Below are 13,971 nucleotides of genomic sequence, written 5' to 3'. Positions count from 1 at the left end.
ATGATGGTAGTGGTTGTGACAACAGTGACAATAATTGTGTAAGTGAAGAGTTGTAGTGGTTGTTATAGTGGTGATAGTAATGGCAGTGGCGATTGTGGTGATGATATGATAGTTGTAGTGAAATGATAGTGGTACTTATGACAACAATGACATTGGTAATGAATGTAGTGATAGCAATAATGGCGGCAGTGACGGTTGTAGTGAATTTATAATAGTATATATCGATATATATATATATATATATATTTGAATATGTTGCTACTTTATGTTTAATATTTATAAATTCAGTTATAATTAAATAAGTTTTATATCACTTAAAATTTTATTAACTTTTGGGTTACATTTTAAGAGCTACTTAAGTTTTAAGGGATATCAATTATAATTATCAAACAGACTTAATTGATTATCACTTATTATATTCAATTTTAAATGCTAAATTAGATTATCAAACACCACCTTAGAGTAAGTCATTTTTAAGTGTAAAATATAAAAGAGCAATACTAGAGACTTCAAAAAAATTATCAAATTTTCTACATAATATTCACATGGATGTGATTTTCTAACATTTTTAATTTAAAATTACATTTCGACTTCCAAAAGGCAATTCTAAGAAAAATTTATTCTTAATAAATATATATTTTATACTGTGCATAACACGAGTATGCCGCTAGTATTAAAATATATCAAAACACCAAGAGTATTTATAAAATTTCATATAATTAATTCCATCATAGGTTAACAAAACAAATATGAATTTTTAATAATTCGGTGGTCATTAAACAAACAATTTTTTTTAGTTACCTCACTACAAATTTCTATACTAACACTCATCACACTAACAATCCCACCCAACTTAACTCTAAAATTAAAACGCTTGGAGCTTACAAGGGTAGTGAGAAGAAAAAGATACGAAGAAAACAAAGAAAATCATCATAAAATTGATATGTGAGAGCAACTCATGATTCTAGAAAATAATTTCTTTCATAGCATACAAAACACTTGATCAGAAACAATGCAAACACAGCTTTCTAACAATTTCATAACATGAAGAGAGAATGATAATACATGAGAAATGGAACAGCAGAGAGATAGAGATAGAGATGGAGATAGAGACAACGACATGGAGATGAGCAATGCTCAAATTAATCAATCACCGAAACATATCCCTCACACAACTACCTCAATAATCTTGACCCTCGTCTTCATCCTCCACAGCTTCAGCACCAACTTCTTCATAATCTCTCTCGAGAGCAGCCAAATCTTCACGGGCCTCAGAGAACTCCCCTTCTTCCATGCCTTCACCAACATACCAGTGAACAAATGCCCTCTTGGCATACATAAGATCGAATTTGTGATCAATGCGAGAAAACACCTCTGCCACTGCTGTGTTGTTGCTGATCATGCACACAGCTCGCTGCACCTTGGCAAGATCACCTCCTGGTACAACTGTTGGAGGCTGGTAATTGATACCACATTTGAATCCAGTCGGGCACCTGTCCAAAAACCAAAAAAGAAAAAAAAGCAATATTTCAGTTAGGGACAAATTATACACTAAAGATCAGGAATCTGGGAGTATAAATAAGGGTCATAATATCTGCTTCCCACCCAGAAGAACAAGCCAAACAATGAGAACTTGTTTGACTACAAACTTCATAGATAATAGTAGCAATATGTTTCAATAGAACCTTCAAAAGAGTGTCCCTAAATAAATCTTCAACGACAAACTTCTGATAATTGAACTCAGCATGTAACAAGGAAGTACTTTACCTATAGCTAATCTAGAGAGCTTTTACTTTAAATTCCTAACAGTTAACTAATTATCTTGAAGATGATGTTTAAATTTTCCAACTTTGAAAACATCTCAGAAGATGTTTCATGAACTATATGAAACATAGTAGCATATTCTATCCGTCATACTCAAATTAACTACAATTATTCGTTCATTGATATGCATTTTTCTCACCAGTCAACAAACTGCACAGTCCGTTTTGTCTTGATAGTGGCAACGGCAGCATTAACATCCTTTGGGACAACATCACCACGGTACATCAAGCAGCAGGCCATATATTTGCCGTGCCTTGGATCACATTTTGCCATCATGCTTGAGGGATCAAACACTGCATTTGTGATCTCAGGTACAGACAGCTGCTCATGGTATGCTTTCTCAGCTGAAATTACAGGGGCATATGAGGAAAGCATGAAATGTATACGGGGATATGGCACAAGGTTAGTCTGAAACTCAGTAACATCCACATTAATGGCCCCATCAAACCTTAAGGAAGTGGTCAAAGATGATATTATCTGGGAAATCAATCGATTCAAATTGGTATAAGTTGGCCTCTCAATATCTAGGGATCTGCGGCAGATGTCATAAATAGCTTCATTGTCCAAAAGCACAGCCACATCTGTATGCTCAAGGAGGGAGTGTGTAGAAAGAACACTGTTATAAGGCTCCACAACTGCAGTTGAGACCTGCAATAAACAAGAAATTAGCTGAACACATATCAACTGAACCACAAATAGGATGAATATGCATTTAGTCACAAATTTTGATGTATATTGGACAAATATATGCCATCTTTTAACAGATAGGATACATGTTTGGATTTTTACTAATAAATTCAATTAAAGATAACCGATATTTTTGACCTTATGTTAACCAGTATTATTACATTTTTATGTTGGTTCAATGATTAATGCTCTAAACCTTGTTGCTTAAAAAAAATAATGCTAATACACCATTACTAAAACCAATAATTCCATGTGAGATTTGTATACTAGGAAGCATGGACAAGGAGATGGACACAACTGGGATACCGCAAAAAAAATATATTTTTTATATATTTTAATTTTCTATGTATTTAAATATTACATCCATAAACAATTAATATAATGAAAACTAACACTATCTTCACATTATAAAAAATAACAAAAAAACTAAATTTAAATTAGCCAGATATTAAATCTATGTTGCATTACGCTCCACACATCATTAGAACCCAGTCTCTCAACTTCATAACTATGGTTAGATTTGTTTTGCTTTGTTGATAGTTTGATATGAGTTATGTATAAATATATATATTATATATTTTAAATCCAACCCTTATATTTCCAGATATTATAATGAGCCCCAAAATTAGCTTTGGCAAACTAAAATAAGACTTCACTGTGTCCTTGCCGTGTCCCATGAAAAAATTTTAAAAAATGGACAAACCATATGGCGTGTACCATAAGTGTTCCCACATGTCTATGTCCAACATGGCTACGACACTTATTTTGCAGGGTTGGTACTTCATAGCTTGTCTCGGAGATTGAGGATCTATCATTAATAAGTTAACAACTATAGGTACCTGAGGAGAAGGATAGATGGTAAATCCAAGCTTAGACTTCTTTCCATAATCTAAGGACAAGCGTTCCAACAACAAGGACCCCAAACCAGAACCAGTGCCACCACCAACGGCATTAAAAACCAAAAACCCTTGCAAACCAGTGCAGTTATCAGCTAACTTCCTCACTCGATCAAGGCATAGATCAACAATCTCCTTCCCCACTGCAAAACATCACAAAATCATGTTCAGTCCACAAAAAGACATGTCCAAGTGAAGGTTACCCAATTTTGTGAACAATGAAGTTTACCAGTATAATGCCCTCTTGCAAAATTGTTAGCAGCATCTTCCTTCCCAGAAATAAGCTGTTCAGGATGGAAAAGCTGGCGGTAAGTCCCTGTCCGGACCTCGTCGATAACGGTAGGTTCCAAGTCAACAAATATAGCTCTGGGCACATGTTTGCCTGCACCGGTCTCGCTAAAGAAGGTATTAAAAGCATCGTGCGCAACGCCCACTGATGTGTCACTACAAAAACATCATAAAGTTTGTAAGGAACTCATAAAAAATCTAGACCTAAACAAAGACTCTAAAATAATGAACAAATATACAAAAGCATATGCAAACCAGCAATACCAAACAGAAAACAAATAAATCCTGAATGAATGAGATCTGAATGCAGAAAATGGAAGGTACCAGCTAAATTTACACATCACCAAATTATGTTTAAGTTGAGCAATGCATAAATACTGATTTAGAATCATGTGGCACAACACTTATCCTTTCGATTTAAAACAAAAACCACTATTTTTTTTTTTTTTTTTTTTCCTTTTGGATGAGGCAACCTGAAAAATGATGCCTCGTACTTTGCTCCATTATTTGAATAACCTAAGCTTGAGTCTCTTTAATTGGGTGACCTCTTAAGAGGAAAAACAAACAAAAACCTACATTTACTGTCCTATTATTTCAAGGGCTATGCTACAAATTCTAGTTAAATGTACTAGAACCATGGGGCTCTTTACTTCACTTTTAAGTTTCGTTTTAAGAAGATTTTAGTCTACCTACCATTAATTTTATTTTTATTTAGTTATTTATTTATTTTTTAGTTAATGAGATTGATTCTCTCGTTAATATGACAAACAAACAATAATTCATTGATGATCCAACAAGCAAATTAATGAGAAAGAATCAAGCAGAGAGAGAGAGAGAGAGAGACTAAGACAAAACTAACTCTGTCTAGAATAAACACTATAACACCAATTCCAGATGCATGAAAACCGTCACAAATAATTTCAATCCAATTCATTTCAATAACATCCAACACAACCAAACCACGAGAAAAGAAAACAGAAAAATGAATAAAATAAACAGAAAAATTATTCAAGAAAGAAAAAATGAGAAATAAATCAAACAGTTGGGAGATCAAGCAGAAATACAAGGAAAAAAAAGGATTATAAATTGAGAATACGAATTTCCATGATAAAGTAAAATATATGAATTGAAAGCACAAAATTACAATAAAATCAACAGAAATAATACCTGGGCATCATACCATCGGGCTGAATTTCATGTTCAAGGCAATAAAGCTCCCAACATGAATTCCCTACCTGAATACCTGCTTGCCCTATGTGTATGCTTATGATTTCTCTCATCCCTCTTCTCTCTGATCTCAAATACCACACAAATCCACCAGACACAACTCAGATCTCCCACTCTCTCGCTCGATCTTTCTGTATTTCTTTCTTTCTATATGTAGGTAATTAAGCTACCTACTGTCGCTCTCTATTTTGAAGCAAAAAACAGACTTAAAAATTAAATGCCATTAAAAAGATGTTTGGAATCCGAAAAGAGGCCCGCCATTTGGCGCCAGCCTTTCCCCGGGCCCGCCCAACCGCAATCCCCTTCCTATGTTGGCTTCATTCTATTTACCATCCAACCCCGTTCTCTTCTTTGTTATCAAGCACATTGCACATTGTAAACAGGATTTACTTAAAAAGATTATTCACATTTTGTCCCCTTTAAATTTCAGATATTTTTCACTTTACTCCATGATTTTTTCTTTTAGTTTTACCCTTTTAATGCCGTTTGAAATTTTTTTCTTGTTTACTTCCAAAATTAATTTATGTTTAATTTTGAATGAAAAATACTAGTTAACAGAGATGTAACATAAACATAAAAATTAATTAATTACATTTTGCTTCCTGTAAGTTTCATATTTTTTTTTCATTTTAGCTTTTAAAATATTTTTTCTTCTCATTAATTCTTGTTTGGTAACTATTTTGTTTTCAATTTTCTATTTATATTTATAAAATTTAAAAAATGTCATATAAACTTATTTAGTAAATTTTTTTAAGTTTATAAACAGTTCTCTTAAATTAAAAACGAAGCTAAAAACATAAATTGAAAAAACGTGTTTACAAAAGTTTTAAAAACTAAAGAAAAATACATAAGCAACATGGAAGCAATGCAGGAGGAACGCGGAGGACCTTGTGTTGTGTTGCACAAGATCAGTTATTTGAATCATGAGAGCAACATTTTTTGAACCACAAAAGCTTTTTTTATGAAAGCTTCCTCTCAAAGCAAAGAAGTTCTGACCTTGAGAACAGACTTATCCGGGGAAACTGGTATTTCTAGGATACGCCTTAGATATTTCATTTAGGGGTGGTCATCTTGCGATGCCAGGTCCATACCCCTAACTTCTCAATTTATAAAAATTTTCAAATATTTTATTCAAATAAAACGCATTTTTAGTTTTTATTTTTCTAAAAATAAACAAAAATTAGTTTACAATTTTTTTATAAATGAAAATGTAAACGTTACCAAACGTCGCCTTAATGTTTGTAATTTTTCTCAATTTACTTGTAAAACAAACTGTCATTCAATTTTGGAAGAAAAATGCCACTTTGATACTAAGGTTCTAAAAGCTAAACACTTATGCTGTGTTTGGTTAGGGGATTTGAGGAGGGATTTGGAAAGGGAAAGGGAAAAGGTGTGTGAAACTAGCTGAAATATAGGCATGTTTTATTTACATTTCACCTACCTTTTCCATTTCCCTTTCAAAATTCCTCTCTAAATCCCCCAACCAAACACAGCATAAAGAAAAATGGCATACACCAATAGAAAAATAGAAGGAAAGCCTCTCATGTGTAGAGGAGTATAATGAGTACTAGAAAGACTCTGGCTAAGGGAACTTTCTGGAAAATTGGAACTGGAAATAAAGTGAGATTATGAAAAGATTAGTGGCGTGGAAACAAACCCCTTGAAATGGGAAGTCAATCCCACCATCCTTTTATGATACCACTGTGAATCATTTCTTTGATTGTGAGGGAGGTATTCAGGTAGGGAATTCATGTTGGGAGCTTTGTTGCCTCGAGCATGAATTCATGTTGGGAGCTTTATTGCCTCGAACAGAGTTGAATACTTTTTTCCTCCTAATATTGTTACTGGGGTTTTGAGAATCACTCCTCCAATATTTCCTTCCACACTTGACCAACCAGTGTGGAAAGGCAGTCCAAAGAGAGAATTCTCATCCGCTGCAGCTTACTGGTATCCACAACCAAGATATTAATTGGCAATGGATGTGGAAAATGAAAATCTCTCAAAAATTAATAGGATTTTTGTGGATTGTCATGCATGTTACACCCAGCGGTGTGTGTAAATTAAATATATAATTAAAATAAACAACAAAGATATAAATGAATAATTCAGAAAATAATTTAATAAATTAAATGTTTATAGAAATTTTAAGTCGAGGCTTGTATTGGATACAATTTCCTTAAAGTAGATTTTACCCTCGCTCCGGTGCTTCGAGTTTTAACCAGCGTCTACTTCCTAAGATGTAACGACTAACACTTGAATTTGCAGCACTACACACTTGAATTTGCAGCACTACAAAATCAAGTCTGGCAAACCAAAACTCTGTTGTAACTCTTTCTTTTTCTTCCTAAACTAAAATACAGAACAGATGCAGAAACAAGAAGACGAAGAGAGGAAGAAGAAAGAAGAAAAGCTCTCCAAAAAATTCGATGGAAATGAATGCTGGATGGCCGACTATTTATAGGAGGAATGATGGCTATTCAAACAGGTGCCAACAGATAGGCAACTGTTCAAACAGATTCAATAACGACTAACACTTGAATTTGCAGCACTACAAAATCAAGTCAGGCGAACCAAAACTCTGTTGTAACTCTTTATTTTTCTTCCTAAACTAAAATACAGAACAGATGCAGAAACAAGAGGACGAAGAGAGGAAGAAGAAAGAAGAAAAGCTCTCCAAAAAATTCGATGGAAATGAATGCTGGATGGCCGACTATTTATAGGAGGAATGATGGCTATTCAAACAGGAGCCAACAGATAGGCAACTGTTCAGACAGATTCAATAACAATTTGGACAGATTCAGTTTGAATTCAACAGGTATGAACTACTTTTGAACCCTTTGAACCAGTTTGTGTGGGTCTAAACCCGTTAGGGATCTGTTTGGGTGAAGGAAAAATCTGGACCAATTTCTTTTAAATTTTGAAACCAAAATTAAAAATAAATAAATAAATTACAAATGTTTTTGGCCCAAAAGATAAGTATTGGGCTGGATAAACCCAATCTAACCTCACACCACGCACCCGCACCTAAGCCTAGGCCCAGCCCAGCTCACTCGATTGGACGGATGGACGGCGACGTGCCCATGTGGTTTTTGTTTTGAGTCCAATGGGTCTAGCATACTTTACCAATAACCTCATCCTTCCACAAACTTGGTTATCTCTTGGGGCCCATCCAAAGTATCCCAAGCTAGAGTATTTAAACCCACACAAATCCATAAGTCTTTCCAATGTGGGACAAACACATTTCACAAATGTGTAGGAAACTCACCTAAAGCCATTCTACGAACCCGAAAATGCGTATTAAATTCTCATTCATCCGGAAATGGTTTTGATCGACCAAATACACGATTTTATTCACTACGCAGCATTAAACGTGAATCCAATGAAAAAATTTTAAAATAACGCTTGAGTCCCACCGTAATTAATGCTCTAAGTTAGCAAAAAATAAGGATTTTGCAAAGCCATTTTCCAATAATTCCCCACATGAATGGAATTCACAATAACGGACATGTAACAAGATGCAGACAAAGAAAGAGTACATTAAGAAGATACACCACATTGAGATAGGTAGCTTTTGGCTTTGAACCTCCTCTAGTGAAAGCCTATCGGACTAACTGGCTAACCAGTGGACGTGATGTCTTGAACTGTTCAGCTATTTGTGTAAGCCAAGACAATAGACTACGCATAATGTATCCGCAGACATAGTTTGGTTCTTACGCTTGTGTTCATTTTGGCACTAAACAACACTTGGTAAATTATGATTTCTCTAGAGAATTTAGCATTTTCAATTCTCACAAAACTGGCCCAGTTCACACTCATATAGATGACTTCTTATTAAGAGTATCATGTTATACCCCACTTGGATGTCCAAGCTATAAGAATTATTAAAAGCAAAGCTTATCCTACTAACGCTGCAGGTATCACTCTTCTTATCATAAAATGGGTAAGAGTAAACCTCCTTAGTGATATATAAAGTCATCTATAATTCGGTTGTCCCTTTAAACCTAGATCTTGGGATCTCCAATCAACTAGATTGAGTTGTCATTATGGTGACTTTGTAAGTAATAGCTTTAATCTCATTCCCCTCGATAAATGGTACACTTGCTCTCTGGCTAACCTTTAGTCAATGGATCTGCAATATTCTCCTTTGACTTTACATATTCTATGAAAATTATTCCATGTGAGAGCAAATGCCTAACGATATTATGTCTTCAACGAATGTGTTGAGACTTACCGTTATACATATGATTATGTGCCCGTCCTATTGCTGCTTCACTATCACAATGAATGTATATAGCTGGCATAGGTTTAGGCCACATTGGAATGTCTTCTAAGAAATTACGAAGTCATTCTGTTTCTTCTCCTGTTTTATCTAATGCGATAAACTTAGATTCCATTGTCGACCTTGCTATGCATGTCTGCTTAGAGGATTTCCAAGAGACTACAGTACCTCCCAGGGTAAAGACGTATCCACTAGTGGATTTTGAGTCTTTAGTATCCGATATCCAATTTGTATCACTGTACCCCTCGAGTACTGCTGGATATTTGGTATAATGTAAGTCATAATTTTGGGTATGTCTTAGATACCTAAGGACCCTAATTATCGTTTTCCAATAATTGGACTCTGGATTACTTGTGTACCTACTCTATTTGCTTATAACATAGGCTATATCTGGCCTAATACAATTCGTTAAGTACATCAAGCTTTCAATTATCCGAGAGTACTCTAATTGTGATATGCTTGCACTTGTATTTTTTGACAAATGAAGACTAATGTCAATAGGTGTTTTAGCAGGACTGTCGTCATGCTTTCCAAATTTCTCTAGAATTTTCTCAACATAGTGAGACTGAGATAAAGCATATCCTTCAGATGTTCTAGTAATTTTTATTCCTAGAATTACATCTGCTACTCCTAAATATTTCATGTCAAACTTTTTGTTCAACATTTTCTTTGTGGATTTAATCATGTCATTATTGCTTCCAATAATGAGCATGTTATCCACATAAAGACAATTTATGACATAGTCTTTTTCTGTGCTTTTAACATAGATGCATTTGTCACATTCGTTTATTTTAAAACCATCCGAAAGCATAGCGTGATCAAATTTTTCATGCTATTGTTTCGGAGCTTGTTTTAATCCATAAAGGGATTTGACAAGTTTATAAACCTTTTTCTCTTGATCGGGAACTTGAAACCCTTCCGATTGTTCCATATAGATTTCTTCATCTAGCTCACCATTCAAAAAAGTTGTTTTAACATCCATTTAATGTATTTCCAAATTATACAAAGTTGCAATCGCAATCAACATGCGAATAGATGTTATTCTTGTCATTGGTGAATAGGTGTCAAAATAATCAAGGTCTTCCTTCTTCCTGAATCCCTTAACAACAAGTCTAGCCTTGTATTTATCTATTGAACCATCTGTTTTCATTTTTCTCTTGAATATCCACTTATATCCAAAAGGTTTACACCTTGGTGGAAGATCCACCAGTTCCTAAGTATGATTTTGCAAAATTGATTCAATTTCACTATTCACAACCTCTCTCCACAATGGAGTTTTAGGACTTGACATTGCTTTCTTGAAGTTTTGAGGTTCATTTTCTAACAGGTATATCAAAAAATCTGGACCAAATGATTTAAAGATCTTAGCCTTCTTGCTATGTCTAGGTTCTTCTGTTTCATTATCATTGTGGTCTTCACTGCTACCCATAGCAGTATCAAAAGTTCTTTTATTTGAACTTTTCTCTTTAGTTTCCTTGCATGGAAAAATGTGTTCAAAAAATGACGCATTCCTTGACTCAATAATCATGTTTACATACATATCAAGATTTTCAGATCTATGAACTAAAAATCTGTATGCACTACTATTATTTGCACAACCAATGAACACACAATCAACGGTTTTTGGTCTTATCTTAGTCGTTTTGGGACTAGGGACTGCCACCTTGGACAAACACCCCCACACTTTGAGGTAATTGTAGGTAGGTCATCGACCTTTTCATAATTCATAAGGTGTTTGATTAATTTTCTTGTGAGGTGCCCTGTTAAGGATAAAGTTAGCAGATAAAATCGTCTCCCTCCACACAAGTTCTGAGGTAACCCTAAACTAATCAACATGGCATTCATCATCTCTTTAAGAGTTCGATTCTTTCTCTCAGTAACTCCATTTAACTGAGGAGAATAAGGTGCAGTGGTTTGGTGAATAATACCATGTTCAGAATAAAATTCCTCAAATGGTGCATTATACTCACTACCTCTGTCACTCCTCACTATCTTAATAGTTTTGCCAAGTTGATTTTCAACCTCAAGTTTATATTGCTTAAAAGCTTCTAAGGCTTCATCTTTACTTCTTAATAAGTAAACATAGCAATATCGAATGCAATCATCAATAAAAGTAATAAAGTACTTCTTACCTCCTCTAGTTTGAACAAATTTTAAATCACAGATATCTATGTGAATTAAACTTAGAGGTTCAGTACTTCTTTCTACTTTATCAAATGATGCCTTAGTGAGTTTTGCCTCAACACAAATCTCACATTTATGATTAAGATCAAACTCTAAGTTTGGTAAACATTCTAAAGCAACAAGTCTACACAAAGAATTAAAATTAACATGTCCTAATCTACCATGCCATAAAAAAGAAGATTCAGTAATATAAACAGAAGATGTGTTCTTATTATTAGTAACCAAATTTGGTACAACAGTATTTACGTTGAGCTGAAAAAGCCCATCACTCATATAACCTCGCCTCACATACATGCCACTCTTGGAGAGTACAACCTTGTTAGATTCAAAGACTAATTTAAACCCATTCTTGATCAACAATGAGCCAGAAATAAATTTTTTACGAATTCTTGGCACATAGAGTACGTTGTTGAGCGTGAGTTCTTTCCCCATGGCCATTTTCAGCACGATCTTTCCTTATCCTTCCACAGTTGAAGTGGAGGAGTTTCCCATAAAAAGTTGTTCCCCACTTTCCACCACTTTGTAGGTTATGAACATTTTCTTATCTACACAGATATGGAAAGTTGCTTCAGTATCCACCTATCACTCATTAGGATTGCCTACCAAATTTGCTTCAAAGACTACTGTAGCAAGATTGATGTCTGCCACTCCATCGGAAAGATAAAAATCTTCAGCTATGTTAGCTTGTGCTGGCTTTTTGCTTGAACTCCCTTCGTCCTTGCGAATGTAACACTCCTTAACACGATGTCCATCTTTGCTGCACATAAAACACTTGCCTTTGAATCTCTTGTTGAACCCATTGTTAATCTTTTTTTTTTGGTGAATAACCATTGTTAATCTTACTAGTGGATCCTCGTTTGGGACCATTGTCATCATGCTTCCGCTTTTTGTTATTGAACTTTGACCCTTATCCATGTTCCACAACATTTGTTTTAGCCTACATGACATGGTTTATTGACTTCTTATCGAAACCACGGTTGTCCTCCTCAATTCTGAGCCGCACTATCAGTTCCTCCAATTTCATCTCCTTGCACTTATGCTTTAGATAATTCTTGAATTCTTTCTAGGATTATGGCAAATTTTCAATGATTGCCATTACTTGGAAAGATTCACTGAGAACCATCCCTTTCACATGTATGTCATGGAGAATTAATTGGATATCTTGAACCTGGCTAATAGCTGTCTTAGAATTTATCATTTTAAAATCCGAAAAATGGCCGACAATAAATTTCTTTGTACTGGCATCCTCTGTCTTATATTTATGATCTAGAGATTCCCACAGTTCTTTAGCAATGCTTTTGACATTATACACATTGTACAATGTATTGTCCAACCCATTGAGGATATAATTCCGACACAGAAAATCACCATATTTCCATGCATTGACTGGGGCAACCACTTGCCGGTCAGTTTCTCCTTTGTGTAGTGCCAGAGCTTTTTCATGAGTAAAGCAAGCCAAATTCAATGTGGTAAGATAAAATATCATCTTTTGTTGCCATCTTTTAAAATCATTTCCATTGAATTTTTTTGGCCTCTCTCCATGATTTACCGATACTGCCAGAGTCATCACTAACATAACAGATGTGGGGGTTTGAGTGATAATAGTCTTAGTACTGTTTATTTCAGTTGTCATAATTCTGACGAAATAATAATACACCAATCACAAATTTATACAGAAAAGAATTTACACACAAAATATATAGAATAATATTTTGTAACAAAATTCTAATGATAAACAATATATCACTACTATGTTATCAAAGAAATCATTAAACAGTATATTACTACTATTTAAGAAATTAAACAGTATATGACTACTATTTAATTTTTTGAAACAAAATATTCGTCTGTCTAACATAGAAATGAATAAAAACGGAAATCTACTTTAAGATTGTTACACCCAGCGGTGTATGTGTGTAAATTAAATGTATAACTAAAATAAACAACAAGGATATAAATGAATAATTCAGAAAATAATTTAATAAATTAAATTCTGAATTAAATACTTACAGAAATTTTAAGTTGAGGCTTGTGTTGGATAGAATCTCTTTAAAGTAGATTTCGCCCTCGCTCCGGTGCTTCGAGTTTTAACCGGCGTCTTCTTCCTAGGATGCAACGACTAACACTTATTGGTACAGACAATATTGGCAGGGTCCACTTGATCCATGTACGAAGCAATTTCGTGATACTTAGACAAATCAGCACTACCAATACTGAATAACTTCATTGAATTTATCAAATGACCAGAGTAATCAAACGTATCAATACATAATAATTTCAGAGAATTGATCAAATAACCGGTATACGGAATACAAATTGGAATTAATTAAAATAAAACTTTTTACAAAGAAACTTATAAAAAGTGAAAGGGAGTTTTTATGTGCATTAGGGCCAAGCTAGACCAAGGCGTGGTAATGGGCCGTTCTGTGGACCGCGGTAAAAAAGGCCGAGTGAAAGGACCTTGCAGTTAGCTCGGTCCAATTATGGTTGTGGTTACCACGGTCGGTATGGTGATAATTAGCTCGGTCATGGTATTCAGAACCGAGGTATTTGCACTTCTTATGGTGGACCGTGCTCACGTTAGCT

At 34.6% G+C, this 13,971-nt stretch overlaps 1 protein-coding gene across 1 annotated transcript; it reads right to left on the bottom strand.

The window, feature by feature from the left end:
- Window positions 1–962: 962 nt before the first annotated feature.
- LOC145806719 (tubulin alpha-5 chain-like) lies at window positions 963–5,257 on the bottom strand. The gene is made up of 5 exons (XM_082904431.1): window positions 4,863–5,257; window positions 3,637–3,851; window positions 3,351–3,550; window positions 1,964–2,472; window positions 963–1,493 (listed from the first exon to the last, which is right to left on the bottom strand). Exons 1-5 carry the CDS (start codon window positions 4,973–4,975, stop codon window positions 1,181–1,183), a joined length of 1,350 nt encoding a protein of 449 aa, XP_082760557.1. The 5' UTR covers window positions 4,976–5,257; the 3' UTR covers window positions 963–1,180.
- Between the last annotated feature and the right edge of the window lie 8,714 nt (window positions 5,258–13,971).

This window comes from Camellia sinensis, chromosome 14, assembly GCF_055761805.1.
Source record: "Camellia sinensis isolate YWXY chromosome 14, ASM5576180v1, whole genome shotgun sequence".
In the NCBI taxonomy this organism is placed as follows: Eukaryota; Viridiplantae; Streptophyta; class Magnoliopsida; order Ericales; family Theaceae; genus Camellia; species Camellia sinensis.
Note: the sequence above shows the minus strand (reverse complement) of the source record. Positions and strands in the feature narration are given on the sequence as shown.

Excerpts from the sequence above, each read along its gene's own strand:
- LOC145806719 (XM_082904431.1), bottom strand. The coding sequence starts at position 4,975 with ATGAGAGAAATCATAAGCATACACATAGGGCAAGCAGGTATTCAGGTA. Across the intron at positions 3,852-4,862 it reads CCCGATGGTATGATGCCCAG|TGACACATCAGTGGGCGTTG; the intron begins GTATTATTTCTG and ends ATGTTTTTGTAG. Across the intron at positions 1,494-1,963 it reads ACTGTGCAGTTTGTTGACTG|GTGCCCGACTGGATTCAAAT; the intron begins GTGAGAAAAATG and ends GTTTTTGGACAG.